Source organism: Oreochromis aureus, linkage group 7 (assembly GCF_013358895.1).
Source record: "Oreochromis aureus strain Israel breed Guangdong linkage group 7, ZZ_aureus, whole genome shotgun sequence".
Lineage (NCBI taxonomy): Eukaryota > Metazoa > Chordata > Actinopteri > Cichliformes > Cichlidae > Oreochromis > Oreochromis aureus.
The window spans coordinates 54,716,141-54,740,331 of record NC_052948.1 but is presented as its reverse complement, the minus strand read 5'-3'; the positions used below and the strand labels follow the sequence as shown (position 1 = coordinate 54,740,331).

The 24,191-nt window shown below is 38.2% G+C and overlaps 2 protein-coding genes across 3 annotated transcripts in view; both read right to left on the bottom strand.

The window, feature by feature from the left end:
* Positions 1-10,107, bottom strand: part of pi4kaa (phosphatidylinositol 4-kinase, catalytic, alpha a) — a 38,831-nt gene extending 28,724 nt beyond the window's left edge. The window contains exons 1-16 of the mRNA XM_031730752.2: positions 9,390-10,107; positions 6,044-6,160; positions 5,848-5,941; positions 5,673-5,761; positions 5,322-5,394; positions 4,946-5,208; positions 4,794-4,860; positions 4,505-4,653; positions 4,353-4,418; positions 4,167-4,263; positions 2,835-3,026; positions 2,651-2,751; positions 2,050-2,179; positions 1,835-1,964; positions 787-882; positions 530-713 (exon numbers count right to left, since the gene is read on the bottom strand). Coding sequence (XP_031586612.1) covers positions 530-713; positions 787-882; positions 1,835-1,964; positions 2,050-2,179; positions 2,651-2,751; positions 2,835-3,026; positions 4,167-4,263; positions 4,353-4,418; positions 4,505-4,653; positions 4,794-4,860; positions 4,946-5,208; positions 5,322-5,394; positions 5,673-5,761; positions 5,848-5,941; positions 6,044-6,160; positions 9,390-9,488 — 1,947 coding nt within the window. The 5' untranslated portion in view covers positions 9,489-10,107. The remainder of the gene's footprint in view (positions 1-529; positions 714-786; positions 883-1,834; positions 1,965-2,049; positions 2,180-2,650; positions 2,752-2,834; positions 3,027-4,166; positions 4,264-4,352; positions 4,419-4,504; positions 4,654-4,793; positions 4,861-4,945; positions 5,209-5,321; positions 5,395-5,672; positions 5,762-5,847; positions 5,942-6,043; positions 6,161-9,389) is intronic.
* A 133-nt stretch (positions 10,108-10,240) lies between these two features.
* Positions 10,241-21,769, bottom strand: slc25a1b (slc25a1 solute carrier family 25 member 1b). 2 transcript variants are annotated; one of them, XR_005613845.1, is made up of 10 exons: positions 21,311-21,769; positions 17,792-17,899; positions 16,242-16,341; positions 15,496-15,634; positions 14,280-14,364; positions 13,989-14,093; positions 13,781-13,896; positions 13,623-13,696; positions 11,469-11,698; positions 10,241-11,369 (listed from the first exon to the last, which is right to left on the bottom strand). XR_005613845.1 is itself a non-coding variant. In XM_031730753.2 (9 exons), the coding sequence occupies exons 1-9, from the start codon at positions 21,420-21,422 to the stop codon at positions 11,584-11,586; spliced, it is 954 nt and encodes a 317-aa protein (XP_031586613.1). In that variant the 5' UTR covers positions 21,423-21,769; the 3' UTR covers positions 10,241-11,583. The 2 variants fall into 2 exon arrangements, 1 of the variants encoding a protein (XP_031586613.1); XM_031730753.2 differs by having other exon boundaries at positions 10,241-11,698.
* Between the last annotated feature and the right edge of the window lie 2,422 nt (positions 21,770-24,191).

The window sequence follows — 24,191 nt, the reverse complement described above, 5'->3', positions numbered from 1 at the left end:
ACAAAGTTCCCCTTCAAAAATAAAAATTACATTTTAAAAAAGTTAGATTTGGATCTGATATCACTGCATATGTTGTCATATACCGTCCTTCCTCTGAAAAAGAAAGCATACCACAGAAGCTTGATTCCCTTGTATAACTCACAATTGTGCATAAGTATTAAAAGGAACTGCACTGCGGTGGTTTAAATCATAGAGATGATCAAGATTCCAATTTCTTAATATAATTAGGAAGCCTTCTTCACATGCAAAAGTTAGCAATGGAGTTCCACAGGGTTCTGTGCTGGGAACCAAATCTGTCAACATCATACATGCTTCCCTTGGGCAATATTATTGTAAGATACAGCATACATTTTCACTACTATGCAGATGATATCCTAGCTTTGTTTAACCATGTCTTACCCTACAATATAAAGTGCCTTGAAGCAACTGCTGTTATGAATTGGCACTTCATAAATAAAATTGCATTCAATTGAATTACTCTAGAAGCTTGAAGTTCTAAGACACATGAAGTTAATATATAAAAACTCACATTCCCTGTGATGACCATACATCCAAGTTGGTCTATGATGAGGACATCAAGCTGGGAGGGAGGCTGGCAGAACTTCTGCTGCAGAATCTGAAGGATGGGCTCCATTACTCGGGGGGTGTCCCGTAAGGCCACAGCAATGTGACCCAAAGCCCTGATTGTGTGGTCTGGAATCAAGTGAGCATCCCTGTGGGGCAATATCTTGGTTATTTTGACTTCACAAGTCAAGAGCAGATGAATAATTTTGGTGAGAGGCTTACTTGTCATTTTCCTGATAGATATAAAGGCGATTCGACAGACTGGCGAGAAAAGCTTCAACAATGACATTATCCATAGTCAGGCCAGCTTTAAGGCACCTGAGAGCAGAGGGAAAGACTGGGAGTGAAGGCTTTGTTGACACTGATATGTACATGCAAGTGGGATGGATTTCTTTCAGCAATGCCTTATAGTAAAAGGAAGCACGTTGTACATTTGTGTGGATTCACAGTGGACATTTATCATTGTTTTTAAACACACTTTCATCTCTTTGTATGTTATAACTTCAGAGTTTTCCACAGCTTGCTGACAGACCAACAACAGCACAAGCAAAAATAGCCCACATACTGGTCTTGATGCATGTCTTGATGCATTCTCAATCATCCAGGAAAGTAAATCTCCAAAAGTTGAATCTGTTCATCTGGACGTAGCGTTTTGTGGGAGAAACGTTTCGTCACTCATCCAAGTGACTTCTTCAGTGGTCATGGTCATGGGAATTTGCATAATTATGATTAAGGAACTGACCTCACAGCCCATTGTTCCTTCAGTGGGCTGGTTTCAGTCATTATGCAAATGTACTGTTTATAAGGTTTGGGGAAACCTGCAGTCAGCTGAGACTGAAGAAGTCACTTGGATGAGTGACGAAACGTTTCTCCCACAAAACGCTACGTCCAGATGAACAGATTCAACTTTTGGAGGTCTTGATGCATGGGCAATCATCCAGGTAAGTAAATCTCCAAATCTGTTCCAGATGAACAGAATCAACTTTTGGAGAGCACACTTAGTGGTTATAACACATATTTTTAGCACTGCCCACATCTAACAAAACAGATGCTCTCTGCAGATAGACAAGGAGTCTGCAGCTTCTGTGGTATGCCGATGCACTACAACCACTGAACCATTATTTCTCCTTCATAACAACTCTGTGGGAGTAAATTGGATCTTAAAAGGTTATGTTTATGAAGACTTCTGTGAACCTGTTATTTATACTGTTTTTTTGCAAACTGGAAAATGGAAAGCTCCAGTGCCTGATGTACCTGTGGGGGAACTCACCTGCAGATGTTATCAATGGAGATGTCCCGAAGCTGCTCATACATGGACGGCTGGCTCTTCTTGCTCGAATGGGTGCTGAGTGTTGACTGGGAATGTTCATTGGTCACATGAATCTTTATTTCACTACCACCTTAAACAAAATCATAATCTTGTAAGAACACATTAAACTGGAAGGAACACGGTTGGCTGGCTGGTAGTGGTGGAGCATTATTTACCTGGGGTGTACTGGCTGTGATATTTGTACAACTTCACCAAAACAGGAGAGGGCACAACCAAGAAGTCTCTCAGGGATGTGGTAACAGAGTGGGCCACCACTGGAAAGCGTTCACACAGACGACCCAAACCCTGAACACAAAACGCATTTCTAAATGTGCATTTGTAATCATAATATTTGCATTCCTCCCAGCTTTACAGCTATTTACTGTGAAGAAAGCAGGAGAAACATTCCAATAGGACAGCCACACTAGATGTTACTTTAAAGCTTTTCATTTCTCCTTTGATACAGTCTGTGATTACCTAAAGCATCAGTGATAACCTAGAAAATCAAGTACCACTAGGTTTCAGAAATTTGTCATCAACTTGGCACCAAACTACTGATCGTTATGGCTCTAATGTGAGCATCTTAGCCCAATGTTAGCATTGTCAAAATTTTCCTGCTATACCTTAGAAGTATAAACCATACTGATCGGCTTGAACAAAAAAAAGAAAAGAAAGAAAGCACTAATCTGTCAAAGAGAAACAAAATCTTAACAAGACACAACACTTTTCTACTCCCGCTCCCACATCATGTTCTTCCTTCCTCTGGTAGTTCTTCACCTGTAAGCAGCAAATGAGGAGGGGCATGTGAGCAATGATGACTTTACTGGATGTCTTTGATTGCAGTTTCTCTGAGAGCTTGGTGCAAAGGTTCTCAGCTCCTGGCAAACAAACAAAAAAAGGTTTACAATGAAGATTACTGAGACTGATTACTCACTGTTGGACTACAGGAAGCAAGACTTACCCTGCTCCTCAGTAACAGCCCACACCATGAGGTCTACACAGGCGGCATTAGCCTGACAGCGCAGTTTGAGTGGGCTCAGTTCACTCTGGAGGTACTCAACATCATGAAGAATCCTCTGCAACTCTGACTGGCTGCTGCTAAACTGCTCCAGTACAAAGTCATGAACCTCCTTCACATAGTCTGTCTGAAGTTCTGACAGAATACAAATTATGTTATTATTATTGTTGTAGAGATATTAGGGAAGGAGAAATTGTGATTTTGTTACTGAATAATATAAAAGGCACTTATTGTAAACTCCTGTGTTAAAAAAATAGTTAGTTTTAACAACTCCAAAATCAGCTAGAGCTATCAACGGAACACAAAGAAAAGACTCCCATATTCGAAAGCAGCAGTACTTTCATTTAACTCCATTTTGAACCACAAGATGATGCGATGACTCAATGCAGCCTGCATCCACATTTTCCTCATCAAACACGGGAGGAAAACAAAATACATTCAGTAAAAGGACTAGATGTTACAATCCCTGATAATGTGAAAGAATCGATGGGCAACCTTGAGAGCTGAACAAGGAAGCCAGTGTGCAAGTTGTAATAACTGCAGTTCCTCTAGGTGGCACTTAAAGCTGTAGTTTATGAGGCCCACATTGGCCCTATGCACTAAGAGTCTTAAACTGGACCTCTTCACTTTGTGTGTATGTTTCAAGCATCTTTCAGGGTATTTTAATGAAAAATTCCAAATTAGATTGCCAAGTTAGCTTTGTAATACATATTTTAGAAAAAAAAAATATGAAACTGACTTAATTTTAGCTCAATTAGCTGTTTATTACTCTGTTATCTGGGGGATCTCAGATCCATCCACTTTTCTGCACATTTTCTGCAATTAATAGGTAGGGTTTTCATGACACTACAATTTCAAACTCTATACCAATATCCCAGTAAAATACTCAATACCATTTTCAAGATCACGGTAAAAAAAAATATCTCAAAATTAAAAGACATAATTTTAAAAATAAAAGTTAGAATATTACTGGTTCTCATTCGTGTAATCAGTTACAGCGCTGTTTATCGCCTGTAATTCTGGCACCATATTTTTATTCTTGATCAAAGTGTGCAATTGAGAATGCAGACCACCACTGTTTCTCTAGTTTCTGGTTAACTTTTCTCTTCTTCAAACAAGGACTTTACGAGAAACATAGCACTTTTTAGACACAAATAACAGAGTCAGCTTGTTAATTTAACACTGCCTCAAGGTGGTGAAAGTATTAGTTAGATTTTGTTAAGGGTAATTACAAAAACTACCTCTAATAAAAGGATCTATTACATATTTCCTTACCTTTCATATTATACAGAGTGTCTCTCAGCATTTTAAATATGGCTACATAAAGAGGATCACTGAAGGTTTTGTAGTAGAGATGAAGACCAGGATTCACCTGCAAAGAAAGCAACAGAAATTTACAAATAAAGCGTAACATGAAAAGTAAAGTGAAGAGAAATCTCTGCGTGGACTTGAGAGGCATACCACTTGAAGTTCTGCCAAGGTGTCATCCAGTGATTTTAAAAATGACTCAGAGACAAACTGTTGAACCTGTTCAAAAGAAGTAATACAGGGTTCACCTTTTGCACAGCAGCATGCATGTACAAAACCAAACTCTGAGTGTGGTTACTGCTGACCATGTGAAGGAGTTGTCTGAGCATATCTAGAGGGACATGAAACTCTCCAGTGCTGCTTCCAGTGAAAAGAGGGGACACAGAGAAGCTGGAGCTGATGGTGGAGAAGTAGTAGTCAGGGTCCACTGCACTGCCATCGGGGAGGTAAGAACCTTAACATAGAGGGAAGAATCAATTATGTACCGTAAAAATGTCTATTTTGTTCATGGTAAAAAACAAAACAACTTTTCAAAGCATGAAAAACTGCACCCAAAAAGAGGTGCCACCCTGATCTGACAGCAGATCAAATTACCTTCAAAGTACTGTGCAGAGGGATCAGCGGGTGAGTTAGGTGTCAGACCTGCTCTCTCTGGACTGGCCTGAAAACAAAATTAGGATTTCATTTTTTATTTATTTATTTTACACGTCGTTACTTTTGCCTTCTTGCCTGTTTCATTTTATTACCTGTTGTGACACACTGGACACAGAGGAGCCTTTGCGTTTCAGAGAGTCTCCCTGACAAACTGTGAGCAAAGAGCTTGGTAGGATTGAACGGAAGTCATTGAAGGACCGTCGGCGGACAGTATCACTATCATCATTTGTGGACAGCAAGGGAGCAACTGGTCGAGGAAACAGCTTGGATAGTAACGACTCGTCAGTGTTGCTGTATCGGCCAAATGCTCTTGCAACACCAAGCAAGGTGGGCACAGTGTACCTACATAGGTATTCTGTACAAGAAAAAGAATAATACAAGAATATGTACAAGAATATTGTGGATGTTATTTAGCACTGGAATGATCTATAGCAGCACTTAACGGAAGAACGAGGTCTCTGTTAGTACCTTTGTCATGAGCTTCTGGATTTTTGCAGATATCTTGCAGGACCTGCATGATGTCCATAACTGCGTCCAGGATCTGATAACATAATCATTTAAAAAATATTTATTAATATTTAAATCATTTTGATTTTTACTCTTCTGAAGGAACAAATAACTTCCAGGAATTGCCAGCACATATGTTAACCAACTGGGGAATATTTTTTTCTTCCCTAGTGACCAGTTGTTGTCAAATGGTTGCCAACCAGTCTCTAGGCCTGTGTGAATGAGAGCTTAATGTATTTAAAAATCTGAGTACACATGAGTAAAGATAAACAGCATCTACACCCATGCGTTTATAGAGTCAGAACCACACACCTGCCCTCGTAAGGTTTCATCACATTGGGCAACATCCGACAACAATGTCACAAGACAAAAGCTGAAGTTCTCTGCCACAGGAAGGGTATCTGCAACAAAAATCAAAAATGACTAAACAGCACCTATAAAATGAGTAGAAATAACAGGATAAAGTACATGTAAGATTGTTACCCACCCCTTCCTTTGCGTTCTGAGCTTTCCTCAATCCACTGAACTTTAGGGAGTCCTTTAAGCAGCCCAAGAAGGTAGGGAACAATAGCATCTTTGTGCTGAAATACATGCATTCCAGAGTATAAGAAAATTAACATCCTTAAATTAATACAAGCACAAAAGTACGACAATGAGGAGAGGAAAGCAGGTACGATATTTACCTGCAGGTTTGACTCGACTAGAAAAATGCCAAGAGCAATCACAGCATCTCTTCTCCTTTCATCTAGCTGGAAGGTTCCTCTGAAGTCCACTGGACACATGCATTGCAGCTTCTGAACCTGTGGGAGGACAACGTGGGTGGATGAAGACGAGTTGTAAACATTTCTCAACTTTAGGAAGCTATTAAATATAACAATATTTTAAAAATAGAGAAATTTCTTGCCTACCGGGTTTAAAACAGGCACTTTGATTTAGAGTCAAAGTCATAATGTAATGATTTTGACTCTAAATCTAAATGGGCCTCAGGATTTGAATCCAATTAAAAGTCCAGCTGAAAACCTGCCTGTGGCATTAATTAGCCCCATGATTGAGAGTTCAGTGAGGGATTAACCACCATTTAAACAGAGAGCAGGGCCACTAGCTCCTGTTTGTTTTCCATTACTAGACAGAGAGGATATTTTAAAGGATTAAAGCCCACAAAGGGGATGTTGTGGAGACTTCACATAAAACATTCCTCTAAAAACTATTTGATTTCAAAGCCAAAGACCACCTAAATAATGTCTCAATAAGCTTGAGACAAAACACTAATAAATGAAAGAGAGGGAAATGAGTATTCAACAGGTTATTACAAACTGCTGCTGTCTTTTTGGCTTAGACACCATTGAAATTTTTCATTAAATCTGACTTTTGAAAAATGTCAAAGAAAATATAAACAGAAATTAGATGAATAGTACATTTCCATTTTACAAATTGATTCTGAAATCAATCAAAAGAACCACAGGCCATTCTAACATCCACTGAAAGTAACTCAGTAACTCAGACAACAAGCAAGAAGTATAATAATAATTTATTATTCATATTTATTTTTAATCTTCAGAAATCTAAAGATAATCAAAACTCTCACATACAGATTTATAGAGCAGGTTACTGCAGACAGAAAAACAGCAAAATAAAGTCCACAAACTGACACACACTTCTTACACAATGACACAATGGGCTGACGGGTCATTATATTACTGCAGCCACAGCTCTTTATCAGGGAGTGTACTTCCTGTTTAGCGTTTCCCCCTTCTGATTCGCAGTAAATGTATTTTCTAATCAGTTCAACCTCTGCATTCTTGTAGAATTTTACAATACACTCAGCTGCTTAATTTCTGATCACAAATCCTAACGATTCAACTGAGTAACACTGGCTCATTCAGAAGAGAATTGGCTGTACAATTTAGGTTTCTCAACAACATTCAGTGTCACATTTTCAAGACTGATCCACTGTAATAAAACAATTTCAAATCAGTGTTTGTTAAAATCATGCCATTGCCAGATGGACTCATGTGTGAAATTGACAACCTTAAGGTCATAATTTGTTCCCTCTTTGTGTACCTCTCGCCTTGTTCCTCTTAATTTGAGAGAACAGGGAAGTTGCCCCTCTTTCCTGTCATGAGCAGATTAACCTGTTTGAGGACCTTGTTACCCATTAACTACACTAAAAATATCACCACACATGACAGCTTTATCCTACTCCAAAAGGGGACTCAGAATCAAGCTAGTACCCCTATAGTGAAACTCCACCTCTCCATATATTCTGTTACCTTCTGCCAGCAATATTAACACTATATTTGTCAGCCAAAACTCCTGCATGTGACTATGGATTAAAATATTACTTCAGTCCTTATCACTGAAATGTTTGGGAACAGGATCAGAATTTATTGGTCTCACAGTTTCTTTTCCTGACATAAGACCTGGACACATTGAATACAAGCAGAAGTGAGAAAAACTGAATACACTTGTTGTGTGAGCCATGTTGGATTTGGTAACATTACACAACACTGGACAATGAACTGAAAGTATGCTGACACTGTATTAGAGCAACTGATATGCCCTAGGCATAGCCAAGTCAGAGTGTGTCTTGTTTTGTTTATCAACCACACATTATCACTGTAGTGTACAACAACAAGGAGGTAAATACTACATCCTTCATCTAAATCATTCTGTCAAAGTCAAATGCTGGATACATTTGCTTTTGTTAACTGACTGTAAGCAGTTTAAGAGTTTAATTGTTTTACACCCTCAGCCTCTGGTCGACCACTTCGGGTGATAAGGTCGTGGTGGCACGATATAAAATACGCTATTGGAGCTTATTGGAAAGACTAAAGATGTCATTCTAGATACAGATGCTGAAAATATGCAATAAAACTCTTTCTGAAAGTACAATTGAAAAAATAACTCATGACATCTCAACAGTTTTGAGCAGATATGAATACAGCTGTCACTATAAATTTTGGCTTTCACAAAACTTTGAAAACCAGAAGGTTAAAGCTATGACTACCAATCATGAACTTATTAACCATTCCCATTAAATACAAGAAAACAAAAAGCCGATAATGATTTGAGCTAAAGTCCAATTTTGTCTTGGTCTTAGTTTACTTACTTACTTACAATATGCTTACTATACTAAACACACACACACTATACAACAGCAAATAAGATGTTGCTGACCAACAGTGGCTAATATACAATTTATATCTTGATCTGTGTGTCTATTTTGACGGTAAAGAGTTTATAAGCAGTCATTTTTTACATAATTATCTTTGTGTTTTCCTGCCACAAATAAATAACAACACACACTACACAAACAAACAAATACATAAATACATTTAAAAATAAATTCATTTTGAAGTCAGCCAAATAAACAGCTCATTGTAACAGCTCAAAAATATTTAGGTCACTGGACAAATCTTGATTGCGCCATACAGATTTCTTTATACATCGTATAAATTACAGATAAGTAACGCTTTTTAACATATTGTCATAACACTTGTATTTATCCCTCACCTCTCCTGACAACATTGACTACACATGTTGGTCCATTCAAAAAATGTTCGGACCACAAGGATTAAAGATCTGGTGGCACCATATTTGGTAATGACTCTCAAACTGAAAGTTTAGAATACTGTATAAATGTATAAATGTACATACAGCGGGTGTTCGACTGAATCAGGACACAAAAAAGGGTTTGCTTTCCTGTACCAAAATGTACCAATGAAAAGTCAGGATCGAATTGTTTATATGAGGGAAAAAGTTGTTTTTTTTAAAGGAAAACTAGAGGCTAAAAACAGCTAACGTTAGCCGACATTAGCAAGGTACTAGTGATGCTATGTCGGGCCCCTTAATCCTGAAATAACGCTATAATTTATATATTGACAAAAGAGCCATGTTTAGAGTCTATTCTGATTCATAACACAGACCACACTAATAGAAAAGCGCAGTCTTTGACGGGCCTTACTGTCAAAGACTATTTACGGGTATTAGCTGGTCACCGGTAGGTCTCTTGTCTAACTAAAACGTTACCTTGTCTATCGGTGCCTGCCGGTGAGCTGCCAGCGACCTTGCCAAAGACAGGACGGTGTTGAAATAAAATCCTCTGCTTCCCCCTCCATTGAGAGACATGTTAACTACCCTTGGAAGAACTACAGAAACACAAGCATCTTCTTTCAAGCGTCTCTCAACGAGTAGCTAGTGAATACCAGTGACTGTCATTGGGCTGTACTGACAGCTACGGCAGGCGTAAGGTCCAAGAAGGGCAAATCGACAATATGCCAACAAATAATCCATCCATGGGTCCCGTGAGACTTTGGAACTTATCTCAGCAGTCACAGGGCAAGAGGCAAGGTATGCCCACGACAGACTGCCATTCAGGCCTTGCAAGGCACTCCAAAAGCCCCATAATACCTTGGTTTTACCTACTTGAATACAGGATTTTTAAGAGAGTTGATTATTTCTGATTGTTTGCATTTGTATTTATTATGAAGCCACATCAGAAGTTTGATAGCCTTAATCTATCGTTCCCAAATGGTATGCCTAGTGGCAAGTCTAAGTGTGCCTAGGGACTTTATGTCAGCCTTACATTATTGCTGCAATATACATAATGAATGTAAAAGCATTTTATCACATTCTTTCAATGATAGCTAATGTCTGTTTGGTGACTGTTAGCAAAGAAGATAACATTTGTGCACAGAGAACCACAAATAACCACCAGTACTACACACAACAGTAAGTAATCACAAAAAATTAATATAGTACAACACAAATAGCACTATTATTATTAACCCTACACATTCAAAGAACCCAATGCTTATTCTGACAAAAAGCAAAAGTTATGAGAAATTTGGATGACGGATTCAAAGAAAAAAGACCATACCAACAGTCTGATCCATGTTTATTTCTGAGCATTCATATTAGAATTAAGTAGATCGAAGGCACAATACCAGCTTTTAACTCCTGGGTAATTCATATATTATATATCACATAATATTCACCTGTTAACAAGAAAACTCCAGAAATATTTAAAAATCTGTGACAAAGTGTGACACTTCTGCAGGGTCTGGTTAAACGGGAGGCTGAAAAAGGCAACATGTGGTAAACATTGTGTGTCCTCCACAAAGAGATAAGATAAGCAAAGCAAAGCAATTTAAATGCATTGCATGTAAACAACCAGACTCCATGTCTAGAACTCCAGTTAATAGCATGGCATTATATTTTCAAGCAGCAGTTGGCACATTGGGTCATCAGTTGGTTAAAAAAGAAAAGGCAACTAATATTACACAGTTAAGAATTAAAAAAAAAAAACTCCATTAAAAGTTAATGAGAAAGGAATGAGATGGAAGGCACTAATAACACCATTTCTCAATGCATGAAAAAAAAACCCTAACAGTTCGAAGGACATTAGAAGACATGAACTTATTAGACACTGACTGGAATTAAACAGAGCAGTGTGTGTAAATTATTCTAGTCTGTAGTGAACACATTAAATAATCATTCTTATTCTCAAAACGCCACAAAATGAATTATACAACATGTAGGCACTTTTAGTGACATTAGTGAGTTAACATATTTAAAACATCTCTGCAACTTAATAGTGAACCCTCTTTACCCACAAACACTTTCTTTATGGAAATGTGCATTTCTAAATAATGTGAACATGTGTATTATCATTTAAAGAAATGCTGCATCTTCCACAACTGATTACTCTGTAATCTTGACTTCAGCCATGCAGTTCTTAATGTACCTGCAGCTTTTGGAGCATTTCACATCCTCACAATGGTTTCTAACGTCTCTGACAACTTGCATATAAAAGGGGTTTAAATTTTTTGATTCAATAAATTTGAGTCAACTCCCCATAATTTTTTTTTTACCTATAGTTCTCTGATTGAGCATATTACATTAGGTAAGTAGCTGGTTTGTCTTTGATTCAGTAGGTACAAACTTTAGTTCCTTGTTTGTGTTGAGAGCACTCTCATTTCTCTGATTGAGCAGGATGAAATAAATGTTCTGTGGAATTTAAGAAAAAAGAACATCTGTAAGCAGTGATTCTGCTAGATAATAGTTCCAACTCCTGATTACTGTGCTATAAATAAATCAAGAACATACCAATCCCTTTCTTTCTTTCTGAAAAATCACTTGGAGGTAGATATTGGAACCTAGAAACAGGATTTAAAGAGATTGGCCTGTCATGACAGTCCTGCTTATTTAGCACCACTTGATTTCAGTCCGTCTTCCAAACCAAGTTCAGGAGCTTCACAACTTCCTCATAGATAATGAAGACTATTGCGACATCCATACACACCCGACCCAGCCGAGGCACAGTACCTTTGTAGAACCTAATGAAGTAACAGATAGTGAATATGTTACATTAGGCAACCATGATATCAGAGTTTCACAATAATGTAGGGTCAATAAAAAATAATTTTAAAAAGTAATGGCAATAATGCTATAAGCCAAATTTAGTCATTTCTGACCAAAAATATCTATATGAAGCTGGAGATCATAGGTGACAGAGCCTATAAGTATAAATTCAGCTTAACTAAAGTTTTAAATATTTAAATTTATAATAGTATGTTGCTATCCATCCATCCATCCATCCATCAGTGCTTTTCCAGTCCTACTAACCACTCAAAGCATGTCAGACTATGTCACATTTAACCATACATGAGGTTATTCAATATACTTTGCACACTTCATCTACCTCACACCCAAGGTAGGTAGGTAGGTAGGTAGGTAGGTAGGTAGGTAGGTAGGTAGGTAGGTAGGTAGGTAGGTAGGTAGGTAGGTAGGTAGGTAGGTAGGTAGGTAGGTAGGTAGGTAGGTAGGTAGGTAGGTAGGTAGATAGATAGATAGATAGATAGATAGATAGATAGATAGATAGATAGATAGATAGATAGATAGATAGATAGATAGATAGATAGATAGATAGATAGATAGATAGATAGATAGATAGATAGATAGATAGATAGATAGATAGACAGACAGACATACATATAATAAATATTTATTTATTTAATTTTATTTGTTTACACCTGATGATGTGACCCTAAATGGATTAGTCTCTCCTGGGGATCTTTTGCTTGTTAGACAAATGTGTAAACTGCTACATTATTGAGCCACTACGGAGAAGGCCGGAGTACACAGGAGAAACCCCCTCAGGCACAACAGAGTGACCATGCAGACTCGACCCAGAAAGAGCCCAACCAGTGTTTGAACCGGTCCTGTGAGGCTACAGTGCTAACAACTCCACTACTGTGCTGCTGACTACTTTTTTAAAGAACATGAAGTGGAGGATAAAATATTAATTAGCAGCTGTAGACCTAGTCTGAAACAGAGCATCTATAAAGCTATACAGACGAGCTATACAGAGTTTCCCTGTGAATCAAACTAAAGCAACTTTGACATTAAACATAACACAATGAACACCTTGAAAAAAAGGTCAAAATGATGATAAACAGATGAGTTTCAGTTTAAAGCTGTAAAAAAAAAGAAAAAGAAGAAAGGTGTTCCTCCGATTATCCAAATCTTGCATGATTGTGATTCTGAATTATCTGTAGATGTGCCTGTCACCTTAAATACACCTGTGTTTTTATTATCCCTCCAATGAACGGGCTTAATCTCAGTCTATAGCATAAAGCGGGTTTATGGATAGATGGATAAGTCACCACACACATCCTGAAACATCCTCCAAGGGATGGTAAAAAATGGCCTGTATTTGTATAGCGCTTTACTAGTCCCTAAGGACCCCAAAACGCTTTACACATCCAGTCATCCACCCATTCACGCACACATTCACACACTGGTGATGGCAAGCTACATTGTAATCACAGCCACCCTGGGGTGCACTGACAGAGGCGAGGCTGCCGGACACTGGCGCCACCGGGCCCTCTGACCACCACCAGTAGGCAACGGGTGAAGTGTCTTGCTCAAGGACACAACGACCGAGACTATCCAAGCCGGGGCTTGAACCGGCAACCTTCCGATTACAAGGCGAATTCCCAACTCTTGAGCCACGATCGCCCACACGATCTGTGTGTCCTGCCAGGCTTGAACCAGGTACGTTAGGCAGATGTGTAAACAACTACACTATGCAGTCACTAACTAAATAACATGATGTTCTCACCAATATATAAGTGGTAACTGACAGTTTAACAGTTCAAACAAAGCCAGCTCCGACAGTGAGAATAAATAGATATATATATTTAAAACCTTTAAATCATTTTTTTCCAGAAACCATATCAACCAGGCACATGAACTTACGCCAGTGGTCCCTCATGCTTCAGGATCTTGACCGCACAGTCTACTGTGCTTTTGTACTTGTGCGCTTCAAGGCCCTGTTGGAAAATATGCATAAATACATGTTAGTTGGAAAGCTAAGGGATAAACTAGGAAAACTGGAAATATGTTAAGACACTAACCTGCATTCTGGTCTTAATGACATCCAGGGGAGTGTTTCCGAAGACACTGGCAGCCCCGGCAATAGCTCCAAACAGTCCAGTTATCAAAGGGTTAATGGCTTTGTTGGGGTCATCACCTAGCCATCAGAAAAAAAAAGAAACAAAAAAGTATTTTTTACTGCATTTTTATTTGCATCAAGTGGTTGCAAAGATGTACTGACTCCCTTACCTTTGTACCAGTTTCTTAGTGAAGTCATGACATAGAAGCGGATGGCCTGGTTTGAGCCTTGTTTTAGGACAGTGGCTGTTAACCCTTGATAAGTCCCCTTTAGTCCTAAAAGTGCAACAGTAAAATCATCACTTTTTCATGACAACCTTCAATACAGCTTTCATATTTATCACCTAAAATGAATTCATGAACTTCTCAGAAGTCATAAGGAGGATAATTATCTAAATACCACAGGTGTATAAATGGTAGGAACAACAGGTGGCAGTATAATGCAACCGAAGCCCTTCTTACCTTGTGATCTAATAATCTCCCTCACCCCATGGAAAAATCCCCTGTACTTTGGATTTGCTGATGTCTGATCATGGATGAATTTGACCTGCAAGGACAAATCTGAATTAACTGTGTAAAGTGACTGCAGTATCCCATAACTTTAATTTTCCAATTGTGTTCGCACTAGGGATATTAGTTTTGTGTTTTTATTCATTTTTTATTTTGATGCCTGAAGTTTTTAACTGTATAAAAGGTTTATGTTTGATTCCGTTTTAGTTTATTAGTTTCCGTTTTAGTATATGAATTAGATATTAGATTGACTAGAAGTGCTATAATAGAACAATACATGCACATCTTACTTCACCCTAACTCATTCTTATTGTATTTTGCTGTGCTGTACTTCAGATCATATAACTGAGAACCATGAAAAAAAAATTGGTGTCATTCCAAAAATGTAACATATAACCTATAAAATCAAATCTATTGCATTTTATGTTTACTCTCTGGGGAGATGATTCAGTGTGAAAGCTTTCATTCTACCTGTTAATGCTTTCAGTGGAATCTTAACCAGAGGAAAATGATCCAATTTAGAGTTCAGCTGTGGGTTCGACAGCCTGTTTACTGAAAATTTAATACATTTAGCAAGTTATGGTATGAAATGGAAAATGCACCTATAATAATTAACATTACCATTTTGCACCACTGTCAGTTTTGTCGATGGTTTTTGTGAATGCATCACTCTGAACCCTTGATCCAGTGTATTTATTGCTAATAGAGCTAATTAAGGGAGCACTGAAGCACTTTTTCTCAGCATTTAGAGAAATCAGCTAGCCTTTCTTGTGGCTGCCACACAGGTATTTCTGGGCCATTTCACTTAGTTTGGAACCTGTCTAAAGAAACTTTATCAATGTTAGGCTGACAAATGTACCTACCCTGACAAAGACTAAAACTAAGGACATTTCCTCTATATTGTTATTTTATGTTACCGTAATACCTTACCAAGATTCATATACCACACAAGTAACTGAACTAAAAGCTACTTTTGGCTCCTCCCTTATTCACAAGGGACTGCACCAATAGGTTGTTCCATTTATTTGATTTGATTTGATTTGATTTGATAAAAACACCAGATATCCTTCCTGATGTAAGCCCAGAGAGATTTGTATCTCCTCCACACGTAATAAAAAATATTTGAATTGAAAGACACAACATGATGCGTTTAATTTATTTTTTTTACCTTAATTGTTTCCATAGGACAGACTACAACCACAGCCTCTGCCACTCCAGCTCCAAGGCCACAGAAAAATCCTCGCTTGCTGTCTAGTTTGCCGCTCTCATCACGCATCTTATTACTGAGGAACTCAAACATCCCAAATCTGTATAAGTGAGAGAATTTTTTTTTTTTAAAACAAACTCAGAGATACATTTCATCTCACTTAGAAGCCATTAATAGTAACAACTTTCGGGCTTTCCTATTGTGAATTGCACTAACTAATGAATTAACATTTGGCCATTCTTACTACAACCATGGCCTGTACCAGGAAACTTCTGAAGAAGCTTCAGGAGAATATAGATTAGGCCTGGATGAGAAAAAATCCTGGCAAATCATCAATCATTATTCACAAGTGACAATCAAAACTAAAAACTAATAAAAAATAAGCAATTACCTTTTACTCATATTGCTATAAATTTTAAATCAACTGATCAAATATTCAGTTAATCATAAAGCAAATAAAAATCAATGACAAATCTTTCCATAATATCGTGTGATATCTACAGTTTGCTTCAAAATTAGAAACATTTTTATTGAGTTTTGATGGCATGATGTTATTCCAACACTGTAAAACACAGTGAAAAACCCTTTAAAAAAAAACTTCTGAAGTTAAGTCGGAAAGAAGTTGCTGTAAAGTTAATAGATGACTGTGCACATTCCAAAACGTGTTTAGTGTGCTCATTTGCTTTTGGTTTGTGGCACTGCAGTACCTGACAGCTGCTTTAGGTATAGAGCCATAGACCAGCGAGCTTAGACCTCTGTAAAGACCCCTCACACCATGACTTTTCACTGTCTGCTTCACACAGTCAACTGCAGAGGGAAGGAAACAGGATAAATGACAAGAGAAAAAGCAAAAGGAAGCAGCTTTTAAAAAGAAATTTACTTTGATCCACTGGTATCAAAGATCAGTTGGGCATATGCACAGTTATAAAAAAAAACCTCTAATAAGCTGTTAACAGATAAGACTGAATTTGATGGAAACAACAAACAGTCCTTTGTACCAAAGTTCGTACAGTGTACTGAGTTTCAGTACGCAAGCACGATTTGTGCCAAAGTTCATGAGCAAAGATCAATTTACTACACAAACACTATTTGCTAATGTCTGCGTACACACCTGGAATAACAAGCATTGTGAGTAAGTCAGGAGAGCTGTGCAAACAGCCCAAAATTTTGCGACAACTTCAGATCAACATGAATGATTAAACAATTAATGATTAACACCCAGTACAGCTGATCCTTAATCATTTGAAGTAGCCATTAAACAAAGTAGCCATTAAACAAATATGTTTTTACATCACTGGAAATTCTGCATTAAGCTGAGTCATGGCATCTTCATGCAAACAACTTTAAATGTGTTTATTACAGTGTTGGTGTTATTTGCTTGTTCTGGTTTTTCCATTTCAAACACATTGTCTGTATTTTCTACTGTGTGTGTCGAGCAATAATTTAAAGATGATCTTTTGTTGTGTTTTTTTCTTACCCATCTGAGCCATTATAAGGACCAGTCCAGAATGCCCATTATCATTGTTTTGTCAATGAGTTGAACTTTTATCTATTATTATGCCATGTTTAACATCCTTTTCAGCTATTTAGATCAGCATGTGCAGCTTCGATTCTCCCCCAGATCGAACAGGAGGGAGTCGACTGCCATAAGTACAAAGCCTGATTACTAGGGGGTCAACTGTCTTGTGAAACTGGCAGAGCAAAGTTCAAAGGGCAGAAACGGTAACTTGGCCCACCTCCTCCACGTTGTCTGCTTGTAAGGGTCGGCCACAGTCATTCAGATCTAGATTAGCCACCTAACGTCAATACCTGCGCATACATAGCTCCTAACCTGACCTGAGAATTGCAATTTTGTATTTTAATAAGTAAAAAAATCCTGAAAGTATTATTCATTCAGATTTTTTCCTTCAACAGTATCTATCATTTCTGTTTAAATAATTAATCTTTGAGAATAGATGGAGAGATTCAGAACGATTTCTATGGTAGTTAGATAAGAAGAATGATACCAGTTTTATCTCTGTGAGGTTACAGATACTCTGCTAAACTGACATCCATATTACCGATGCTCTGAAGCCACTATAGCAACACATAAGTTCTATTAAAAATGTTAACTCTACATCAGCACTGTACTTTATGTAATATAAAGGACTGAAGCATCATAAGGTATGGTAAATATGTTTTTTTTAAATTGTGATATCATCAAAAGTGCTAGAACTAAATAAAAAAAAGAAAAAGACAACATTAAACAAGGACTCACCAATGCCTTTGTATTTAGGAGGATTGGCCTTTTCATCTAGCTGCAGTTGTGTTTTAACATATTCTGTTGGGAAGGTGATGCAGATCTCTATGCCTCCTGCAATCCCACCTAAAGAACGGGCAAGGAGGAGGGGGAAAAAGAAAACGCTGGTTTCAACAAAAGAGTCAAAACGAGCTATTTAAAAGACTAAAAGATTTGTTTTTGTAGCTCACACAAAATAAAATCCAATACATTTTAAAAAAATCAAATAAATAAAATACACAGAAGATGCAAGCCATGTGACCATTTAAAAGAAGCACAAAGGAATACAGATGAAAACCTTGGTGTGGTTAGGTGTGAAGGATATCTGATACGGTTTGTAGAATAAAAGCAAGCGTGAAAAGAAAAGTCGCTTTTCAAAGTTGTTAGTGAGGTGCACATTAGCATTCACCACATCTACACTGGACCGTTTCACGGATGCCTGCTATACAGTTATTCATGTACAAGTGCAGACTAGCTCCACCTTAAAACCCTGGTTGCTACAGATCTGCAGTTGAACAGCTAACAAGCATCCTGCAGCTGATTGGCTCAGCTGTTTTTTCAGTTGTTTTCTGACTACAGATACTCCCTTTGGCCCATCTCCAACTCAAGGGGGTGTGTAGTCTCCATACACATTAATGTGCAGCAGGATGGATTCAGCAAGGTGACAGCGGACCAGTTCCTCGACTACCCAGAAGGGACAAGTTTGAATTTCAAGTAGTAAACTGTCAAAGCATTAAGAACTTTAAAAAGTGGGGTAAAAAAGGGGAAAAGCTAGACAAAATATAGTTTTTTTGGCCAGTGTGCTTCTGGGTTCAATGAAGGCCTTGTGTTGAGAGTATCTGGCAATAACGGGGAAAACTAAGAACTCAGTGGATGAAAATAAAGGCTTTAATGTCCTTTTTCACTCACGTTTGCTTTTGGATTCATTCACAATACAAAGTTCAGTCCTGTGTTGTTTTTTAACATGCATTCTTTCAAACAAATGTCATGCAGAAAAATCCAACACAGCAATGGTTCTAGCTCACACGCAAACAAGCAAGCGGGGCTGTCTGTGAAAAAAAAAACAACCCCTTAATTACAGTCTGACTAACCACGGTCCTCACAACAACATCAAACATGGTAGCATTTTGGCTACCAGCTCATTGCATAAACGGTGCCAATTATGACACACCCAGGCATAATTCCTGCTAAATAGAAAAAAAACAAAAACAAAAACACAGTCCACATCAAGACTCAGCTGAGTAGTACCTGCAGCTCGTTCCCCATATTGAAGCTGGAAAAAGATACAGAACTGGTTTATTAAGTCCAGCATGTAAAGACATACCCGAGCAAGAATTCTGAAACTACTTTTTCTTTTTAAAATTACTTGCAACAATAACAAAAATGATTTCTATAAAGAGGGGGCACGTGGTTCCTTAGGCAACATTAAAACCACAATATTTAGTAGTATCTTTCGCAAATGTTACAGTGGAAGGAATGTAAAACAGACCCATGATATTACCGGTGTAAAAAGTTATTTACATTATGACCTGTACTTTTTCAAAAAATAAAAAAAAATAAAAAAAAAATCATACATAAATATTTAATTTACATTTACTTTTTTTTTTTAACTTTATACAAGCAGGATAAGAGTGCATATTGTGCCAGTAAGCTTATGAGGTAATAGTAGCATATAATAATTCTAATATCTTTGAACAAGCCAGGCTAACTGCTTCATCTTCATGCTGTGTTAACCAGTGAGTGACATAAAAGTGGCCATGTCCATCTTTTACATCGTCTGTGACATCACATGGTGTGTGGATAATCTCCCATTCACACTTGCCAAACACTGTCCAAATGAATAAGAACTTCAACTTTCACATGAAAGCTATATGAAAGCTGTATGTTTGGAAAAATGCAGTGAGTCAAACTGTCAAGCTACACCTTTTTTTAAAAAGGTCTCATTTAAAAGAAAAAAAAAGTAGAAGATGGCATTTCGGTGCTAACAGAAAAATAGGATTTCTTGGCAAAAATGCCTCACAATACTCTCCATCTATGTACATCACATATATACTGGGTTATTAATAGTGTGTTTTACAGTACTTTTGATACAGCCAGATTATTCTCATTATACACAAAGTAGGGGGGTTAGTGGATATATAAAGTCCTCTTCTAGTGTGCTTTCTAGTCAACAAGTGGTCATTTCTGCCAGGATTCAATGAGAGAGAGCAGGAGCAGGGGAACCATGTTTGTGGCTGGCATGTTGGTGAATGCGTGCAAAGGCTGAGAGAGCAATGTGCTTTGTCACTGTGGCTCATGATAGGGAACATGGAGAGCTGGGCCTTTGAGGACACCGTACACAGCCAGCACATCAGCAGAAAACACCCACTGAACTGCTGACTGTGACACAGAGAAAAATCACACGGACATGTGCGGCTTTATCTTTGAACTTTTATAACAAGTTTCACAAAAATGGATTAAAGCTGGACCTAAAAGTAAAGTTCAACAGAAAGCTCCACTTGAAATTTATAATCTAGGACCAAGCTAAATTCATGTCTGGCAAACAACCAGATCCTAATGTTAAAACATAAGCTTAGTAAAACTGGAGCATGTGTGTGCATGCTATCAATGTTGCAATGTTGACTGTCCTGTAGTACAGACTGAGCTGTGCAAAATACGTGTATGTCACTGAATGACCAGTGAAACCTGCAGGACACCAGAGTTCATTTCACTCAGCTGTCTGAATGCTATAGTCTACAAGTCCCAGATCATACCCTGGCCCCAAGCTGAGGAGCAGGGTTTGTCACAGCAGGGTGCTGTGCTCTGTACAGGCAGGTAAGTATTTTGTACCACAGCAGACTCACATGGACCTTCTGTTCATGTCTTAGAGGCCATAATTATTCCTCTGTTTAGAAATACTTTAAATTTTGTTCTTACCACATCAGAGTTTGCTTGCTGTAATTATTGCTCCTATTCAGACTGATTCCTGGTTTAAAGTTGAACTCTGACATTATTTTTTAAGACACACTTGAAAACTTCAGATATGTTGATCTACCCGCTGATTATGGTGTTCACAGATAAGCGTGCTGCAGTCGAATATAAAGGGTGGACTGCTAACTTCTCAAAATAACCATGCTGTACTTGTACAACAGTATAATACTTAGCAAAATAGTAAGACGTGTGCAAAACCCCTCTTTCCTGGACCCTGGGTCATAAAGCAGCAGACTTATTTTAAGTTACCAAATTGGTAAATGTTTTGGCTGAACAGACCAAATCTACCAAATGTCAGGTTTTCTACAACAAAAAGAGAAACAAGCAAACACTTTAGCCTGAAAAGATAAAAAGAAGATAATAATAGGGATAATCATAACACAGAGGCTGAGCAACAGATGCTTGCCGGAGACACTAGGAAGTGATTACTGCCATGCTCTGATCCCACCTGCAATTAAAGGCTCACTGTTGAAACTTCGAAACAAGTTGCAGGGCGGCCTCTGCTCAGTCCCACATCAACTTTCTTACCTGCCAAAATGGCCTTGCCAGGATGGGTAAGTTTGGCTTTCCCCGCCGGAGCTGCAGCAGCCAAACACTGGGGTCTGTGAAACGGGCTGACAAATGTGTTTTGTCCAGACATGACTGTGGTACCCCGGCCTAACTTTCTTTTTGAAGTCAATCCGGACCTCCTCTATCGCCGCAAACCCAGCCAGCTGTGAGTCCTGGTGCAGTCTGGGTGTTGAGTGCAGCGGCGGCGGAAAACATAAAAAGGCGAGCAGGCGGTGTTGAACATTGGACTTTTGATGCTGGCTAAGAGTACATGTCTGTGTACTTTTGACAGGGAACTTCCCTCCGTGCCATACAGAGGTTGGCAGCGTCGACTCAGTATTTATTTAGGGCGGGGCAGGACGTGTCACTTTCCCCCCAATACCGCAAAACGCCATGTTTGTCACAAACATTTAAGGAGGACCGGCCTCATTAAGCGACACGCCTCTAGAGGGCGCCGTTTCTCTTCTTTTCATTCTTCTGTGCGGCGATTAACCTCGTACAATTGGACTTATTTCCGCCACCTGCTGGGCTGGAGTGAGTGTACGGTACAGGACTTTATTCTGCAATATTGCAAAAAAGGGGGTTGTACAGGTTCTAATGAACTTTAAAGTCAATATTTCATATGACTACCTTTATTCTTAACACAGGCCGAACTTTCTTATTCCTTGTTTCCCTTCGTCAAGACAGTCACCTTGCCACTGAGACCATTTCTGATGAGGATTCAGGAACAGCATATGGATAAACTATAGGGTTAGATTCACCTCTTAGTTCCTGTGTCCTGTGCATATCTTTTTCCTTTTTCATATTATTTTGAAAATCTGCTGTTGATTTTTTTTAAATGGTTCCTAAGTGACTTAACAAACAAACAAACAAAAAATGTGTCTGGAAAAGGTCAGGTACAAGGACTTGACTGAAAATGACAAGCAGCCAGTGTCCAGTGAAACACTCTAAATGATGGAGAACTATTTCACTGGACCACTTTAAAAAACTACAATAAGGTAACTTCTTGGAAGTAAAATATGATGAAATATGCGGTGGCTCAAGACCTCCACACAGAGCTCTAACTTAACCATTAATTTTCCTATAACTTATCTAACATCACATTAACTGAAGTTGGATGAAGTTAAACTTTGATTTGTATTAATGTTTAACCCTGTACCGCTCTTCAAGAGGCTTTGCCTTTTCCGAGATGCCATTTGGGGACAGAGAGAGATTGAAGTCCTCCCAGCTTCTCATCACATCTGAGGGTAAAAGGTCTTAACATCCAGCCTTTTATGTTAAAAGTGATGCAGAGTGCTGCAACAGACTTTTTTCTATATGTTCTTTTGCAATTATAGTAAATCATCTTTATACTTAATCAAAGATATAATAAAAGCATAGGTCTGATTAATGTGCTGAATGAGAAATGCAGTTTGAGTAATTAAAACTGTTCTGTCTGGATTATGTGTGCATAGACATGATCCAGTTTGGACCTTGGAAAATAGTGGTTCTAATGACAGGCCTGTCACTGAGAGTCTGACTTTGGTGTGTGTGTGTGTGTGTGTGTGTGTGTGTGTGTGTGTGTGTGTGTGTGTGTGTGTGTGTGTGTGTGTGTGTGTGTGTGTGTGTGTGTGTGTGTGTGTGTGTGTGAGAGAGAGAGAGTGAGTGAGTGAGGGAGTGAGGGAGCAAAGCTGAGGAGCCACTGATCTAAAAGAATATCTGATTTTAACATGACTGATTTGATAAAAGAAGTTGTACTGAGTATAGTGTGATCAATAAACACTGAGTTTGAAGTGAGAGAAACTATTCCTTTGTATTTGAATTGAAAAGGGATTTGCTAAAATGGATGTACATATGAGAATAAGCTAATTGAAATAAAATTGCATAAACTGAATGAAACATGAACTGAATTGTATTTATATTTGATTGAATGTTCATATGTAATAGAATTTTCAACACAAAGAATAACAAAGCAAAGAAGAAAATGTAATTAAGGGATTTTAAAGATGTCGACAACAGTCTATGGATGTCACAGTGGGTGAGGCCAGATGTCATCTCAGAAAATGTAATGTCTAGAAAGAGAAGGGATGACCGGGTATAAAAAATGTTGTGCAGATGAGATAAAGATTTCTGCCCTTTGTAAGATGTTCACAGTTGGAAAGTGCTGCAGAGACGCCAGATTTAACAGCTGCCCAAACTATTGACCTGCAAATTGGTCTTGTATTGTTTGCCTTTTCCTCTGCTCATTTTTGCCGTGTTATACAGCGAGTGCAGATTTATTAGGCAAGTTGTATTTTTGAGGAATAATTTTATTATTGAACAACAACCATGTTCTCAATGAACCCAAAAAACTCATTAATATCAAAGCTGAATGTTTTTGGAAGTAGTTTTTAGTTTGTTTTAGTTTTAGCTATTTTAGGGGATATCTGTGTGTGCAGGTGACTATTACTGTGCATAATTATTAGGCAACTTAACAAAAAACAAATATATACCCATTTCAATTATTTATTTTTACCAGTGAAACCAATATAACATCTCCACATTCACAAATATACATTTCTGACATTCAAAAACAAAACAAAAACAAATCAGCGACCAATATAGCCACCTTTCTTTGCAAGGACACTCAAAAGCCTGCCATCCATGGATTCTGTCAGTGTTTTGATCTGTTCACCATCAACATTGCGTGCAGCAGCAACCACAGCCTCCCAGACACTGTTCAGAGAGGTGTACTATTTTCCCTCCTTGTAAATCTCACATTTGATGATGGATCACAGGTTCTCAATGGGGTTCAGATCAGGTGAACAAGGAGGCCATGTCATTAGTTTTTCTTCTTTTATACCCTTTCTTGCCAGCCACGCTGTGGAGTACTTGGACGCGT